This window comes from Hyaloscypha bicolor (genome assembly GCF_002865645.1).
Source record: "Hyaloscypha bicolor E unplaced genomic scaffold K444scaffold_183, whole genome shotgun sequence".
NCBI lineage: Eukaryota > Fungi > Ascomycota > Leotiomycetes > Helotiales > Hyaloscyphaceae > Hyaloscypha > Hyaloscypha bicolor.
Window position 1 is genome coordinate 2,444,385 of NW_020194685.1, and position 17,160 is coordinate 2,461,544.

Here is a 17,160-nt window from a genome sequence, read left to right on the forward strand (position 1 = left end):
ATATGAAAGCGCGTGTCACAGGTATCGAAATATGAGGTGTACTGGATCCCATACTCAGGTTTCCTTTCTCAATCAATATGGTTCTTGGCCTAATTCATTGCTTTCACATCTGTTCGACAGCGGGACGATTCGAACCTGTGTTTGATGACAATATGGTACGCGTCTTGCCATCCAATGTAATAATGCCCGAAGTTCTTCTACAAATTTTTGACCGCTTTCATGTTGTGAATTCTTCCTGTTCTCCCTTCCGAACCGTACTTCGTGCTGATGACAATAATAGTTATCTCTAAAGCATGGCAATCTATTTTATGTTACGAGGAAAAGTAAGTGTAAAATATAGCGATGAATACTACTGACACTTCAAAAACCTGACCCCTTCCATTGAATTTACTTTATCTTAATCACAATGAGGAACTTTAATAGCAGTCAAGTATACGTTTTTAACGGGGAAAAAAGCCGTTGTAAGAATTTTTGAACTGTTTTGTGAGAAACGACATAATACTGCGAAATGAAGAATTTGTAAATGCTACAAAAAGGGTATAATGCTCCACTTTACTAAACTCCATGTTTGTCCCTAATGCGAAAGGACTGGACGTCCACAGACTTCCTGAAAGTGAACTCCTTCTAGCCTTCCGTGCAAATGCTCCTCTAAATTTGGGTCCAACTCCTGCCAAGAATACAAGGAAAAGTTCATGTTGCTCCGTTCATTTCCCGTTTCACCGTTGCCTCCGTCTCCCTTCTACATCGGCCATGATCCACATAAAATGCTCAGCCTAAGAGTTTTGCTCCCATCGCTCAAGGGCCGACAATGCTATTCACAAAATATTCCTCAAGTTGTGGCAGAAAGTCGTTTGGAATTCGGCCAACTTTGAGGACCTTGATATTGTGCTCAACCGTGTACACTCTCCCAAAGTCAATCCGCGATGTGGGGTCGATAGATTCTCCAGCTTCCTCGACCTTAATGGGGAATGGCTCTTTCGTCAAGTTCTCGTTTGGTCCAACTTCTGGTTCTCCGCCGAGGGGATACACTGCAGCGTAGTTTTCGGCCTTGATCCCGTCTTTGGAGGCACCTTGTCGGTGATATGTGTTGAGCATGAGGCATAGGCAACAGCCTTGCTTTTCTCGTGCAACAACAAAGTGACGGATTTTTGTGAATGCGTTCTCCCCATATCTTGATGGAATCACAAATGCATCCTCACTATTGGTGACGTCTCCAGCGGGTTCTGTCCAGAGCGCTTTGAAGACTCGCCCTTTCTTAAAGAAGCGTGAGGGGAATCCTATGACCTGGTAGCCTGCCAATGAACTAACGAGACGTGTCGATCTTTGACCTGTATCCATATGGTCATTCAGCTTTCCAGAAGAGCTTCCAATCCCCACATTTGACTCGCGATAGAACATTGGCTCAGGGTCCGACTCCTTCGCCGTTGTAATTGGGTAGTCCATATCCATTTCATAACGTCTCCTGGACGGGCTCTTTTCCTTGGCCCTGGAGTTGCCCTTGCGACGATGATAATCAGAGCGTCCCCGTCTCGAAGTCTGGGAATTCCATTTCCGCTTCAAAGGAGAGTTTGCTTGAAGCGAAGGAAGGGATTCTTTGGAGACCATGCCAATATTCAGCACTCGGACATCCATGTCAACGGAGTATATTTTGTTGTAATTGATTCTCGATAAGGGAGACAAGGTTCCTTCTGGCCCTTTTTGTTCCGAGATGACACGGATTGGGTCCTTCGTGAGATCTTCATAATGTACTTGGCCAACCCCTGTTACTTCCGACACTTCTTCCGGGCAATGCCTGCTTGTATATATGATGGCATGCTGCTGTCGATTAGGAAGGTTTGGGTCGAGGGTGGCTTGCTCGGAGTAGGTCTGAACCGGCCTGCCTATGAATAAGCATAAGATATGAAAGATAGCAACGTAAAAAAAACGAGGAGGAAACACACAAACATAGAACACAATCATGATCCTCTTGGATGATTACAAATCTTCTGATCTCGGAGTATTCACTCTCATTCAGCCATGTTGTACTAATATGAGAACCGTTTCGAGTTCCGCCGCCAGGTGAGACTTGATGGCCACCGGGTTCAGTCCATAGCATCATAAAGACCCTGCCAAATCTCCAGAACCACTTTGAGTCTTTCGATGGAACAACACGATATCCTATGTTTTGAATACTATCAGAGCCAACGTTCCACGGGGGTATAAATGAACCACTAACTTGGGTCAAGGATTTCGTAATCTTTACTGCCTGGCTCTCGATGAATTATCTTTGGATGTGAATCATTTGGCTTTGGATCTGTCAAGGACAATCCAGAGAAGGCAGACGTGGCATCCAAGTAATCTTGTTCTTGAGGGCCTGAATAAGAGAGGTGGGCATTATGATTTGCCGTAGAATTTGCCGGTGAATCGTAGTACGCTGACGAAGGATAATTGCTGCTAGCCAGCGGATAGTGGCCCCCTGTTTGACTTTGCCCGTATGTGTTCGATAAATTCTGCACGTATCCTCCTTGGTCTGCGGGCGTGCTCCAATTCGTATAGTCTATGGCTGCATGCGGCGCAACATAGCTTTCTCCTGAATCTGTGAACTTATTGGAGGTCAAATAATCAGGTATTGCTGCTTGCATGCCCGAATAGGATTCTTCTGAGGTTGATATTGGATTACACCCGGAATCCAGAGTATACTGATCTTTAAACTGGTTAGCGATGAAGAATACAATACGCAAATGAATATACCAACTGTCGAAGACGCCTGGGGATCTTGGCGTTGTAGCATTCCCAGCAGCCTGGTTCAATGGGGGGTCTGTTCTATACTCCGTAGCACCGGAAGCATTGATTCGACGTGATTCCCAGTATCCTGCCGAATTCCACTCCCATTCTGACCAGACAGTTTCCGGAGAGGAGTACTGTCCTTTGCCTTTGGCCGCATATTGTGACGTGTGCGACATGATCGTGAATTTTGGCGGATGGAGAATTCAGCTCCGGATTGCTCAGTGACTGCGAGCACATTCCGCAACTGTGAGAGCATGCTAGGAGCGGAACTACCCAGCTCGTAGAATAGCGCTCAAGTCGAATAACGAGGGATCAGGTGGCTGTACTATCGACATTGGTGAAATCTTGGAGCATTTACCTGAAATTCGAGTGTCGTGAACGTCTCCACCTGTAACCTTAACAAGTCAGCAAACGCCACTCACGTGATATTATAGAACAACCTAATTTCAAAATGTGAATCATTCCTTGCATAAAAAGCAAAAATGTAATCATTCTTTGAGCCTATTGATAGAGCAGCCAACCAACAGGACTCTAGTCCTATGCACTCACTACTCGGCAAGTTGGAATATCACCAAGTGGTTTGGACTACTTGCTACCACGAGCCCGGCTAAGCAGAGTGTCAAGACTCGAGAACGCAACAGGAAAAGCAAGAAGGGCGAGCACGGCCATTATTCAGCTTGGTCAATCCAGCATATTTGCTACTCGTTTTCAGTTTATCTTCAGCAGAGATGTTGAGCGAGAATCATTTCTTTGTTCCTGCTCAGCCGGAAAGATGAACAATGAACATCGTACTAAGGACTCCATTTTGCAATTCCTCACTTCTCCTGCCAGAGCGAACTTATCAGTTCCACCTCCAAAATTCTGGGGAATCGGAGGATACCGTGACGGTTAAATGTCCAGCCCCTCTGTTTCCCTCACAGAACCAATCGCACCCTGGTGCATTCATTGAGCGGTGATGATTACCATCCAATAGGGACACCCACACTGCCTTCCTACCCTGGAGCGGCTCACACGTCCACCGTGACAGCTGCCTGGAGTCTGTCTCCCCAGGCCTTTTGACACATCCGTCGCCCCTCTTCAGACTTGCACCACAAACACCTCACTTTCTCATTAACAACATAATCCACCATCCCAGTTCCGGCTCACCACCTCCACAAGTCTGCTCACAGTTCTCCTCAGCGTCAATCCACCACTGCCCAACATGAATCGGCCCATTCCTGGAGAGTTGGAATGTCCACTATGCGTGTTTCGAGGCCACGTGGTAAGTTTAGGCCGAAAGAGAGACTCCCAACGACCATCAGCCTGACATCATGCAGTGTGATAGACCTCCTGATGGGCCTTGCCGCGAATGCAGGAGTAACACCATTTACCATATCAACGGCACTCAGCAGGCCATTCGGCATGCCGACCCCCTTGACCTTGCGGGTAAGTTCCTGGGTATTTCAGAGTATCTATCATCAAGGATGCTGATGCAAAAGCTAGCTGCTCGCTTTGAGATACATAAGAGAAGAGTACCCGGCTCTTTGATCAGCCTCAGTGCTCGAGGAGTCAACACGAACAATCTGAACGTCTATATAAAATCGTCTACCGGACGCCGCCATGATTTCTCCCGACCAGTGATCATTTCTGGAGACTTCACTACACACAATCTAGGAGTTAGGAAACTACTCGATACTGAGATTCGCCATTCCTTGTCGGCCAATATAAAGGCCACGGTAGTCAATGTATCGATCATTGCCAAAGCCTGTACGGCATGTGGATATGCTGCGTTTCTCTGTTCCATAACCAAAGTGACTGAGACAAGTTACACAGCCATGAATGGACTCGAGGTAGCGAATAGCTACCAGCACGACAACTCGAACGCTTTGTTGAGAGACTTCATTGTCTGTCGACTTCGAGAGCTAATCGACCAAGTCATGAAGGCTGCACGCACGATTCACACCAATCAAAACCAGCAGGAATGTTTGAACGCGTATGTAGCTAGCGCGATTCTCCACTACAAACTCAAATACATCAAAGAGAACCTCGAGGATGGTCACCTCCGCACTCTGGTAAGCTGCCAGATCTTCGTTCCTCCTGCTCTGACAAGGTCACTCACTAACTTTGCTAGTTACCAAGAACTCTGAAGAGAATTCTAGTACACTGGTTTGGGTCATTGGGAACCGAACTTTTGCAACGCCTGCGAGAAGGCTGCGGGAGATATGAGTATTGGAGATATACCATCCACGGCTCCTTGGACAGCCTTCGTCGACACGGCGAAACGTATGAAGTGCACCTCTGGCTGCAACGAAACAAATGGACAACGGACACTGGCCCTGCTGTCTTCTCTCCTCCGATTCCTACTCTTCCACCCACCCCCGAAGATGCTCCCGAGACTTCGGATGCTACTTCCCATATAGCCGCCGCGATGACTCCGCTCGTCGTCGCTGGCGCTGATGGACGATTGTCATGCGTCGACCCCAGTCCGCGGTACTACAACACCGCAACTGGGCAAACCGACCCCACGACATCACCACTGGACACTCGATATGACCCGGACTACGGTCACTATTCGGGACAGTACCCTTTCTGACGAGACTCTAAACTGAGTCGCCCATTCGGTGACCCGTGTCATCGTTTGGTATTTCCTTACTCTTATGTCGTTAATTTTTGACCTCTTGGATTTGCTTTCTACCTCGTGCAACAGCTTTTATTTCCTTACCTGTTTTAACAACGGGATTCCTGGCGCGTATATAACTCTATAGAGAATACAACATTCCACCAACTTGCTCCCAAAATAATGCACATGAAGCTGTTGAGTAGTGTCGAAAGTTGAAAACATTTCATGATCTGGGGCAAGAAAGGCCTTGGTCGTACTCCCCCCCCCCCCACACTTAGATGTGTAACAGTTGGTCCACAGAGCACAGACATTCTACCATACAATATACCCCGGTCAAGAGGGCCATTGTTACATTAATTGGGGGGGAGAATACGAGAAATCGTATTTCGGTCCCCACTCGCTTATGCTCTCGAAGAACATGTTTGAGCTCTGCTCAAACCAAGGTATATGCAGTTAAGTCTCATTACTGTAGATCCAACACCGAGACTACGATGAGTTGCTTTTCAGATCCAGGCCCGAGCAATCAACTCGCTTATTTCAATGCTTCAGTTTACTTCAAAAATTCAACCCCTTCATCTGAATTTCTTCTATCCTAATCAGAACAAAAATTAACTTCAACAGCAGCAACCTCGATACCTTCAATTCTTTTCAATAGAACACCAGGCTGCTCTCGAGGAGTTTGAACTGTTCTGGGAGAAATAAGCGAAGCCTCGTGGGGATATCTCGGGAAACTCACAAGAAAGCCCTGGTAAACACGCTAGTCTCAGTGAGTTCAAGCCTGAAATCGAAATTTGAACGCTAATTATGGTTGACGGTGAAGATCCTCAGGTATAATAGGCAGAAGTGAACCAAGTACCAGGTTGACGAATTACCAGGTGTAATTCACGTTACATAGGAACAGAGGAGATTTCTAGAATTGTAATTATTTCTAGAAGAGAAGCGTGTAGCTCGTAGAAGCTTGGGAGCGAGGCTAAATACTCCTTAGCGCCATAATTAAGCGAAACGTGTGCCTAAGGCTGAAGCGAATTTTCCCCCTCACAACGGAACCCTCAGCCCTGGAGTTTTAGTGGACGTCCGCCAACCCCTGAGTCACGTTGTCGATCAGTTGTGATTTCATCAGCAACAGGCTAAACTTCAGCGCGCTCATTACATGAGACACCAACTCGGCACAACAGAAGAAAGGAATCCTTAGGAGGATAACCGACGATTATTTCTGATTTCTCGCACATCAGCATTGAACTGCCCAGTTTACCATTTTTGACCCTCTGCACCTGCTCCTTTTCAGGGTTCTCTCACGTGTCGCGGTTCGCGCTCAGCAATCAATGCTGGTCTTGTTCGCTGGTTCTTAACCCTTCCTCGAAATTTCGAAAATTGGACCGGAGAGCCGCGCAGACGGAGACGCCTGTGAAATTGCCTGCTGTGTTGTCTCAATACTCTGACGTGGTGAGAACCTGAGAATTCTTCCTGCAGACGCCATACGCCTCGGAACGGCTGTTGAAGCATGGAAACCAATCGCTATTCTGGTACCCCAGCCAAGTACGCCTGCCTAATTTTTGCGGCATAAACTGCATTGGGCACATTGTCAGAATTGGGTTCTACAAAATAATCGGGACCCCGTCGCAGGGGGAAGGATTAACCCAACTGTCGTTGTGGAATAATTGACATTGAATCGTGTCGTCGGATGCTCATTCGTACCCCACCGAACCTAACGATCAAAAGAACCTGATGGGTCGGCGTTCACAGAAGCCGAAGGACGATGAGACAGGGTGTTGGAAATGCGAGCTGCAAGGTCTACAAGTAATTACAACTGCCGAACAGATTTGAGGTCCAAGAGAAGCGCTGACTTGGACATAGTGCGATCGGGGGACCTGCCAATCGGGGTACTGCATTCCATGTGGACATGCTGGTGTGATATATTCTCCAAATCATTTTGAGGGGTTCTTCAGCTATGGTATTTCGGCCTTCTGTTCGTGTGTGTATCTTGTTCACTGACCCAAACCCAGCCTTGAGAGATCACATGCTATTGTTAGTGGGAAGGAAGTATTTGGGCCTCAACGCACGCAAAGATGTGCTTGAAATCGACATCACCCGCTCAAAAGGGCTGTCAAAACCACACCAACTCGTCACATGGAGCAAAGTCGGTCTTTCCAATAATCGTCTAAATTATCAACTCGATAAGATCGTTTTTGAGTCTTACCTCCCGAACGTTCGTTGCAGAACGGCAACGACTAGTCTCATAACAAGTGCGTTATTTGGGCGAGGGTATCTAACTCTTCTCTTCCCATGCAATGTTAAGGAGGGGGCAGGGATTTTCTCCGATACCATATGCCTCTTTAATCTTGCTTTGGCGCGACTTCATGAGAGTATCGATGAAGTTACGAACGGCTTCAACCAAGACGTCCAAAGGAATGAGAGATATTGGGCTGAAGCTGCGTCTTCACTAGCCATACTTTATCCTGGCCTGCTACATGCTCAAGACCGCCTCGACGACCATACCACCCAGCCTTTTTTTGTAAGCTCTTTCCGGCTTACCTCGAGATCCTGTTCGACGACGCTGATCTATATAGGGCGATCTAACACTGGCTGATCTTCTTGCCGGGAGGATCAAGTCAACCTTGGCACACTTCAATCACCTCCTTTGTCATGGAATGCTGAGGTGTGATCTTGAATGGACGTCTGTCCTGGAAGGTTCACTGGAAGATATGCGAACGAACGTGGAGATATCTTCACTAGCAATCAGGGCATTCAAGCAGCACGACCTAATGAGCACGAGGTCTCTTTCAACAAGTAGCTCTGGATCCTCATTGATCTGTCCTACAAACACCCCTCCTTCTTCAATTGAAGGAACTCCCCCTGAAAAGTCTGTCACAGCCAGTTCTGGCATGTCGAGAAGATATGGATGGCTTGACACTGGTCCCAGACCACCATTGACCACTTCTACGAAAAGGCCTGCCCCACTGTGGGATCCCTTCCAAGACCCGATAGTCTTCCACCTCGGTCCATCTTCTCCAACACTCAATGGCAGGCATACCACGTTCTCAAAGTCCGCTACAATCCCATACGGGGATACTTTCAATATCTCAGCCCCCCCACCACTTTCAACAATATACACATCACAGTTGAATGACTTCAGCGATCCTGTGCCGCTGGAACCATTTCCCCAGGACAACGGCTCCAGCGATATTACATCGCCGGAATCTTTTCCTAATTGGCAAGCCCTAGGCATGTCTTCAGACGTCCCTAGTGAAATAGAGCAAATCCACTCTCACGTATCACTCCCATTGTCACACACGAGTGACTTGGGAAAAGAAACCTCTGATTTGGATTCTCGCGACCTATTTTCAGACCCACAATACCCATATACGTCTATTATTGGATGACGAGGAAAGGCTCATCCAATGTAACACCACCAGACCCCTTCTCACGTATCACTCCCATTGTCATGAACGTATGACACTGGAGAAGAGACCTCTGTTTTGGCTTCTGGCGACCTATTTCCACGAACTGTCTCCGACAGGTCGAATCGACAGTTCGAACTGTCCGCGATACTACTAATACATCGAAGGCGGTGAGGCGTGTTTCAGCGCTTTAACAGCCTCCCCGCAGTTCTCATCGTTAATATTACTTCGTTACTCAATGTGCAGTAATTTTGGTAGTATTCGAGGCCAAATTGCCTCGGCCCGATACACCATAATCAAGTATTATCAAATATGAAAAAATGGCACTATTCAGAGATTTAGGAATATATAGTCGCCACGCCTTCTTGACTTAATATACACAATTTTTTTGGTACGGAATCGGTTACCAATATACTACTATTGCGTCTATCTCACTATGTATGCTAATTTTTAGAGGTTGAGCGGTAAGTACGACTAGTAACGGAGGAGAGAAATAGTTGGCAATTATATATGCTCGTTGGTGCCCGATTATATAGTAATTCCCACCAAAAACCACTGCTATTGCATATCGACTGTCTAGCGTCTCCCTCATCTATTTCACATCTTATCGAATTAGTTTTCCTTATAATTAATCCTTTGCTCAAATTAGTCTTTCCTATATATAGAAACGAGGTGATTAGTATAATAACCTCCGTGATTTAATACTTGGAGGCTAGCAGAGGAATAGTTTTAGTCAAATACATAATTATTATATCAGTAAAGCTATTTTTGGTCTATATATATATCTTCATTTGAGACTAAGAATTATGGTTTAGCATAATCATTCATCAAATTACAATGGGAACCCCACCTAAATTTGATAGGCGACGATATGGGAGCGGCACATTCCACAAGTTCGACCTCTCTGGAGACAGTTCGTATTTCCAGATTGAAATAACAACATCCGCGCATTTCATGGGGAGGAAAAGCTTACCGGTTCGTTTCCTTGAGTTATCGGATTGAAGGGCAGCGTCATGCAACATCGATTTGGTCTTCATTGAGTTTGAATAGCGGCGCAGTCTGAATTTGAACTAGTTTCCATCCATACTTGATCGTGATTTGTGGGAACCCACCCAACTTTGAAGAACTGAGTCTCCAGACAACCTGGTAGATGTATCACTTTAGCATGTAGAACTTAGGCAAATCCACTTCCAGGCTGCTGATGGTGTGAAGATATTATCTTCTCATTGGAAACCAAACAGGAAGAAGATTAGGTACCGATAGAGCGTGGCGGGGCATCAGCCACATGATCGCGTAAGGCTGCGACTGGGCCTAATCTTTTACCCATCCCATCCTCTCTCACCCCTCCTCATACGTACCACAACAAATCTCCATCCACTTTGACAGTATTGAACTCCCTCCCCATACCGAGTCAACGAAGCGCCTTGCAACCAGATGCTGGCCACCGGCTCTCACTAAGTAGCGCCACTATGGCTGTGTGCCAGGCAGCCCAGAGCTGGCTGAGCAGACCTTGCAGATTATCTAGGACCCGCCAGGCCAGCAGGGTACCGTGGAACGATGTCTTCCCGCCGCAAACAGTCTTCACGCCGAGGAGATTATTATTCTATAGCATGGACAGAGTGGAAGTGGAGTGAGGATTGCCAGCGTTATTGGCGTGCTCACGAGGGTAGCGAAGGTCGTCACAATCTTCCCGACCAAAGATGCAGTTCTGACGTGATTCGTAGGGAAATGGGAATATGAATATGCACCATTGCAACCTAAAGGGGCGTCAGATATAAGTGAAGAGATACAAGGGCTGACACTTGACCCTACGCCATGGACTCCGAGAGCTCGATCAACTGCAGAGACTGCAGAATTGCCATCCGTCAGCGAAGACTACCGTCGATACGGAGAACCTCAAAACTGCCCGGAAGACCGACACGGGCCCGAAAACCAGCGCTACCCTGAAGATCTACAAAAACCTGAAGAGCAACAGTACGGTGATGGGCAGCAGTCCACTTTAACCCAATTCTACCGAACAGACACAAGAGAATTTCGATCCAGGAAGGGAAAATCTCGTGGTGTTGAGGAGATTTCGTGTCCTATATGCTCAATGATATTCTATCGAGCTTCTGATCTTGAACGCCATCACAAGACCGTGCATTTGAACGATGGCGCGCGACCCTACCAGTGCCTTGTTGACGGTTGTACTGCAAATGTTAGAAGCTGGACAACGGCAGACAAACTTCGTTTACACGAAAAGACATGGCATGCTGGCAACTTGGACACGCAAAGATCACACACACAGGGGACGTTCCATACGAGCTCGCAACCGGTATTCGAAGTACCTAAGGTGTCATCCTCTGGCTATGGCTTTTCCTACCTAGCGCAGTCCACTACCTACGACCCCCAATCGGTCTCCTCTCCGCAATCGTCTCTGCAAACGCGGAAAGTTTTAACAAAGAATCCCCAGAGGATGCGCGATGAACTCGATTCCAGTAAGTCTTGCAATCCTATACGAAATCGTGCACTAAGAGGCTTCCAAGGGTTTAAAGTTCATAGGTCTAAAGAGTTCGAGTTTGGCAGAGTCTTCAAGGTCTTATGGAGCGAGCCCATGGGAAGCGGTGGTACAGAGATCACTTTCGAAAAAACATCTGCGAAATATGGTGAAAATGCATTCCACAAAATTCGGCGCTTCGTTATCGTCAAACAAAGAAATGGGCACAGCATATGCATTCCCATAGTGACCTATGGTTTTCAAGGCGTACTCAAAAATGGCGTCCGTCCTGAAGACCATGCGATTGTTTACTCTGGCAAATATGAGGTACTCGAAGGTGAGGGTAAATTGCCGTTGCAAAAGCCAATCAGGATTGAGACAAAAGATGCCTCACAGAAGCTAGATCCAAGGTCAAGGTTAAACTACGCCAAACTATATACCGTCGAGCATAACGTCAAGGTCTTGTTCATCGGAAGGGTAGCAAGAAGTCATGAGCAAGAAGTCATTCGGGCTTATAACAACGCACATCCTCCGCTTGATCCTAGCCCGTATGAGCATCAACCTGATACACCTGATGAACTCTTCAGTCATGCGGAGGGGCCTGAACCAACCTATCCAACAGTGCCAACAGTACCAACAGTGCCAATGGCAATACCTACAGCATCATATTCAAGCGGGGCTCAGCAATATTCATCCTCTTATGCTACAACAAATGCCTACCCATACCCAGGGCCAGGAGCACAACCATACACTCATGCAGACGTATACGGCTCTCAACCGGAAATGCCTCATGCGGGACAACAGCAGCAGCCCGAGAACCAGATGTACGATGACGGCTACGATGTCGATTAGTACGCAAGATCAAAATCCGGGGCGAGATTGCAAACATTGGCCAGAAATGGTCACTCTTTCAATATCCGTGAAATTTGATCGCTCTGTAACTTGTGCTGGTACCTTGATGCTGTTGAATAAGAGATCGCAAAGGCAAAGAAGGGCGCCGTCGAGGCTTCAGCGCATAGGTTCACGAAACCCTACATATTTTCGGTACGCACACATTGCCTGTTAATTGAATCAAAAGAAGCAATTTGGCAAATATGAGCTGAAGACTCATGCGGAGAATTTTGCGTGTGGCAGCGATTTCAGAAGGCGTTCACAGTGGAGCACGTCTGGGCTAATATGCTCGGACTAGCTGAGAGCTCACGCAAGATAGACTTACTTTCGGAAGATACGCGATCATATCATAAATGAGATTGTCAGACTAGCATCATCAAACACAGTGAGACAAAGCGATTGATCCAGCGATCCAAGCTTCCTGTGATCTTCAAGGATAAGTGCAGAAGGGATGCCGTGCTTAATTCGGTTATATCATGAGGGAAGTCTAGTCAATTTCTTCAATACATTGTTCATGCTCCTTGGTCACCCAAAGTGTTATTAAACGAGAGGGGTTCTCCAAATTCGGGTCATTGCAAGCACACACGGCACGGCACTTATTCCCAGCGTCAAGACTTCAGATTATGCTCCCCTATGTAACCTACAATCACAAACTCCTAGACTAACAGGTAGACTAAATCAGTCAGTCTTTGCGTCACGATTGGGGAGGCCAGAGGATTTGGCAGGTGTCAAAGTCAGACGCCAGTTTGGGGGCCAAAAGACACCAGCGCTTCGAAAACTGCATGAGGCAGAGTTCTTACTTCTAAGTCGTAAGGACTTGCATGGGCAGTATGCACCCCTGGGTGAGAACGTGTGTAGTAAAGGTGTTAACTTGTTTTAGTTACGGATAAGCAGTGTATGGCTTGTTAGATGACGGGTTGCAATGGCGGCTTGATGCTCGGGGCTAAACAGGAGAGGGTAGTTCTTACGATTGAATTTGAGAATCGAAGGGATTTTAATTATGGACCACGCTCTAAATGTCGATCTACGGGATGGTTTTGTGAGGAGTGAAGTGAACGAATGGCAGATGAAGCTATGCATCTCAAACCGATCCCACACATTGTCTTGGTTCACTTTTCGAGTTCCCATTTCTCTCAGTCCCATTTCCTCCCGCTGCACATCATTTCAATTACCTGTGATTTGCATGTACCATCCTCACCAGGGGTACGGAAGCTCACTAGAAGGCGCATTGCCCTCGCTGAGGGATCGAGCGAGGTCTTCTTCGTCTCGAACTTTGAGCATCGTGAAGTCGCCTACTGAAGAACGAGGGCGTCTCCAAGAGGTGACACAAGGCGTTCCTCGTATTTCGTCTTTGTTCAAGGCGAGGATCCTCGTCTTGCTCGGCCAGTAATTTGCAAGAGTGGTGATTACTCTCAACTTGTCTTCCTAGCCGATGTGCTCCTGTCTTGTCGCTGTCCTGTCCTCAACCAAGCTGAGCTTCTCCTTCGGCCGCTCCTCCCCTGCTCGCTTTCGATCTCATTCTAGGTGGAGAAAGTAAAACCATAGTCAGCTGCCAAAGTTCGGTCCAACAATCAAGGTATCCAGGGAACACAACTCCTTCAGCTCTCGATGAATAACGTAATAAATTCTTTAGTGAAAGGAGGTACCACGACATTTATAATCCTTCATCTTACCCAATGTCAAATTCCGCGGCTCTCGATGGATCATTCATCGCTTGGCTTCTCGTCTCTTATTCTTGTTTTCAGTGTCGAGGTCCATGAAATCATAGAAGTAAAGTCAAGCTTCCTCTCCATCAAAGACCAGGAAGTCCTTCGCGAAGTTGAACCAAATTGGCCTCGCCAGCCGAGTACCAAAAACTCCTTTGTAGACTTTGCGACCCTTTAATCTAGACTCTTGGTTGACGTACAAAAATTGATGGGTTCTTGCATATTGTTTTCAATGCGTATCTACTCTGCTGCGGTTCAAAAAAAGACTGGAATTCAAGCTCACGGAGTATCCTGAAATCCCCTCCCATATCTCTGATCCCGACAACGCGAACTTCGTCTTTGATGCTCATTTCCTAAATGTTAATTCTCAATTCCTTTGGCAATTTCGAGAACATGGTGCAACCGAGTTTGGCGTCTTGTGTAACAAATGTTGGAGGAGCTAACGGAGTCGAATTGGAGACCATTTGAGGGGGTCGAATTTGCTGAGATGGTGCGGCGGCTGTTGATGTCTGATAAAATATCGAGTTTGCTTCGAAGACATTTTGAACGGAGGGTTGACCCTAATAGGACGAAAAATATTCGATCACCAATGATGGGGGTCGGAGAAGAGAGGTAGAGGTCCAAGAGCTTTCTCGGGGGGGGTCGAAGAGGTTGTTGTGAGGAATTTGTTGAAGGAAGGTGGCCGGCTTCTTGAAGATATCTGCAGATTGACAAGACGACGTTATTCTGATTAACACGGAAAAAAACAGGAAAAAAATTTTCTGCTAGGGAGATAATAAAGAAACTATAATGTACCAAGGCAGAAGCGATGGTACATCACAGAGACTCACCAATATCACGTGACTCGACCCCCCTTTTCATTACCAGTCTTGCTGACAGCTTAATCATCACACCAATCTATTCATCATTACTCTAATCACTTTTAGATAACGAAGTATGTTCGTAGAGAACTCAGAATTGAAAGTGAAGGCCCGGTGAAAAAATTTTGTTTCCTTTGCTACGCGCAACTCGCTCAAAGTCATCGCTAGAAAGAGTCCGTCCTCTCTTTAATTCAAATTCCGTTTACGATGTACTAGCAAAGTAAAGTGCAGGGACGGTAGTCTAACAGTACGAAGAAACTTCCCGTCCTCCCAGGAGCTCGCATCCTCCCTAGCGTTCCCTGTCATGCTATTGGGACCCTGCAGCGCAGCCGCCTATTGCGAGTGTGGATTAGGGAAGGGATTTCTGTTGTCCGTTAGTATAAGCCTAATCTAATAGTGAAATCTTGTCCTCGTGCCAGGACTCGGTGATCCATAGCTTGCTTGGTTTTGAATAGAAGCTTCGGGACCTGGCCTTTATCACCGTCGAGCTATTTTTACTAGCTTCCAAGTTCTGCTTTAGCAGAGGATGCCCAACCAGAAGTATAACGAGGATGGGCAGTATGGGACATAGCCATCGACTCTAAATTGGGAAATGTTGACAGAGCCTGCACCAAAGGATAATGGCTTGCCCAAAATTCCTGAAACATGAAGTGGTGTATCGCCTCCCGAACGAGTTTCGTTCCGTGCTCCTGTTCCTTTGTATGTTGGTCCAGTCTTTTCCAAACCAGCTCATCACGTGGACTCAAGAGCGTGAATTCTCAAGGTGTCTAGTTTAGGGTGGAAGTATATGGGCATGCTAAGCAGCGTACCCCCAAAGGTTTCTTGTATTCGTGGAGAGCAACGTTTCTCGAATTAGCACGGTAAAATCCCCAAATGACACGAGGGAGATGAAAGCTTCGGAGTAGTCTTGCTCCTTAGACGTGTGGACAAAGTAAGGATGTCGCCTCCCTAACTAGCTCCTAGGCAGCAAATTATTATGAGAACGAGGCATAGGAGCCAACATGGCACAACAGGTGTAATGAAGCATAATAGAGAGATCAAGCCGACATTGACGGTTTTCTTGAAGGCACTCCAATTTAGAGGATTTTCGGGATCATTTGGGCCGTCCCACCAAATGATGTTTGGATCGTCTGGCTTTCGAAGGTTGGAGTTCCACTGTAACGGGGAGCTGGTTTAGACCATTTCTCGACGTCGAGGACCGGATGGTCCGAGTCCTGTGAATTGGTATGCAGACGAGGTAAACGAAAGGATGGCATAATTAAAGTATTCAGATTATTAAGAATGCTGATTTAGAGAATTGTTCATTTCTGAATTTGTATCTTCATTAGGCTCGCCCCTATTATAACTGTTGACAGTCGTGAGATATCGGGATGACGCAACGATTCTGTAAGTCCAGAAAAATTGTCTGATCAGGCTATTTTTACAGCACGAAAATCCAATCAATCAAAGAAGGAGGCGGGTACTCATTCACCCTGAGAGAATTGCGCAATGGTGTGGTGTTTTCTTGATCAGCCCACAGCATCACGTGTCTGTAGGGCAAACCCATCAGCAACCAGACCAGTGACATTGGCCAACATTCTGGTAACCGCATTTGGTTTATTGCATTCAATTTCATCTTCATGATCGGATGACAAGTTGCATATCGAGAACGGGATCGGGTTTGTCCTGAGTCGGTCTCAGGCATCCCGAGCAGAAGTCCTGTGGAAAGGTTCACTTGAACTCAGCTGAGGCCATAGGGACCTGTGATCAGTCTCACCAAAGTTTGTTCCTCAAAACGTGATGCACTTACTTGAATTTGACTCTCGGGTATCAAGTTGATGCTGGTAAAGCCTCGAGTATACGAGAGGATGTCGAGGAGAGGTGTTCGCAATTGAGCTACCGTTCCCATTTGTGCCATGAAACGCCGAGAAAGGTATCAACGGAATTCGAGACCACCGTAGGAGAGCGAGCAACACCTAAAAGGCCCGTTTTTCGTTTTTCGGTAGCGGTGCGAGCAGGTTTGTACTGCTAGGTGATGCCCACACTTAACAGGATCACCGACAGCAAGATGCAAGAGACTTTGGTAGAGCAAACGCAGGTTGGTACGAAGACTTTACCCGAACACCTTAAGTACCCCAGACCTCGTGTATCAGGACAGGGAGACCACCCCACATTCGTCACAGGCTCAACTGAAGCCAACCAACGGTATGTATTTCCCTAGCCAGACACGACCGAAAACCCTAATTTTTGAAATAGGATTAATGGTAATAGCATCGGAGCCACACAGAGTTTCTACAGACGAGGATTCTAAGAAGGTTGAGCTATTGTTTGAAGAAGAAATGGATGGTAGTGAAGGCAGAGAGGAAGAACTCTTCCGTTGAAACCTGGCAAGGCTGCTCGCAACGCTAACCTAGCGTATAGCTGGATCAGCGGGGCTTCAGGGCAACGAGGGCCAAAAGGTTGATATAGGAATTAGGAAAGTTCG

General features: G+C 46.8%; 4 protein-coding genes across 4 annotated transcripts; 3 read left to right on the top strand and 1 right to left on the bottom strand.

The window, feature by feature from the left end:
- Positions 1 to 446: 446 nt before the first annotated feature.
- On the bottom strand, positions 447 to 3,122 carry K444DRAFT_621977 (uncharacterized protein). Its single transcript, XM_024882012.1, has 4 exons — positions 2,735 to 3,122; positions 2,216 to 2,683; positions 1,941 to 2,157; positions 447 to 1,876 (listed from the first exon to the last, which is right to left on the bottom strand). The coding sequence occupies exons 1-4, from the start codon at positions 2,940 to 2,942 to the stop codon at positions 796 to 798; spliced, it is 1,974 nt and encodes a 657-aa protein (XP_024727510.1). The 5' UTR covers positions 2,943 to 3,122; the 3' UTR covers positions 447 to 795.
- Positions 3,123 to 3,561: 439 nt separating this feature from the next.
- K444DRAFT_621979 (uncharacterized protein) lies at positions 3,562 to 5,538 on the top strand. Its single transcript, XM_024882013.1, has 4 exons — positions 3,562 to 3,589; positions 3,646 to 4,027; positions 4,083 to 4,817; positions 4,877 to 5,538. Exons 2-4 carry the CDS (start codon positions 3,968 to 3,970, stop codon positions 5,336 to 5,338), a joined length of 1,257 nt encoding a protein of 418 aa, XP_024727511.1. The 5' UTR covers positions 3,562 to 3,589; positions 3,646 to 3,967; the 3' UTR covers positions 5,339 to 5,538.
- Positions 5,539 to 6,979: 1,441 nt separating this feature from the next.
- On the top strand, positions 6,980 to 8,956 carry K444DRAFT_273105 (uncharacterized protein). Its single transcript, XM_024871486.1, has 4 exons — positions 6,980 to 7,162; positions 7,220 to 7,316; positions 7,369 to 7,877; positions 7,933 to 8,956. Exons 1-4 carry the CDS (start codon positions 7,091 to 7,093, stop codon positions 8,743 to 8,745), a joined length of 1,491 nt encoding a protein of 496 aa, XP_024727512.1. The 5' UTR covers positions 6,980 to 7,090; the 3' UTR covers positions 8,746 to 8,956.
- Positions 8,957 to 10,110: 1,154 nt separating this feature from the next.
- K444DRAFT_273299 (uncharacterized protein) lies at positions 10,111 to 12,478 on the top strand. The gene is made up of 3 exons (XM_024871487.1): positions 10,111 to 10,438; positions 10,488 to 11,240; positions 11,289 to 12,478. The coding sequence occupies exons 1-3, from the start codon at positions 10,321 to 10,323 to the stop codon at positions 12,089 to 12,091; spliced, it is 1,674 nt and encodes a 557-aa protein (XP_024727513.1). The 5' UTR covers positions 10,111 to 10,320; the 3' UTR covers positions 12,092 to 12,478.
- The last annotated feature ends 4,682 nt before the right edge of the window (positions 12,479 to 17,160 follow it).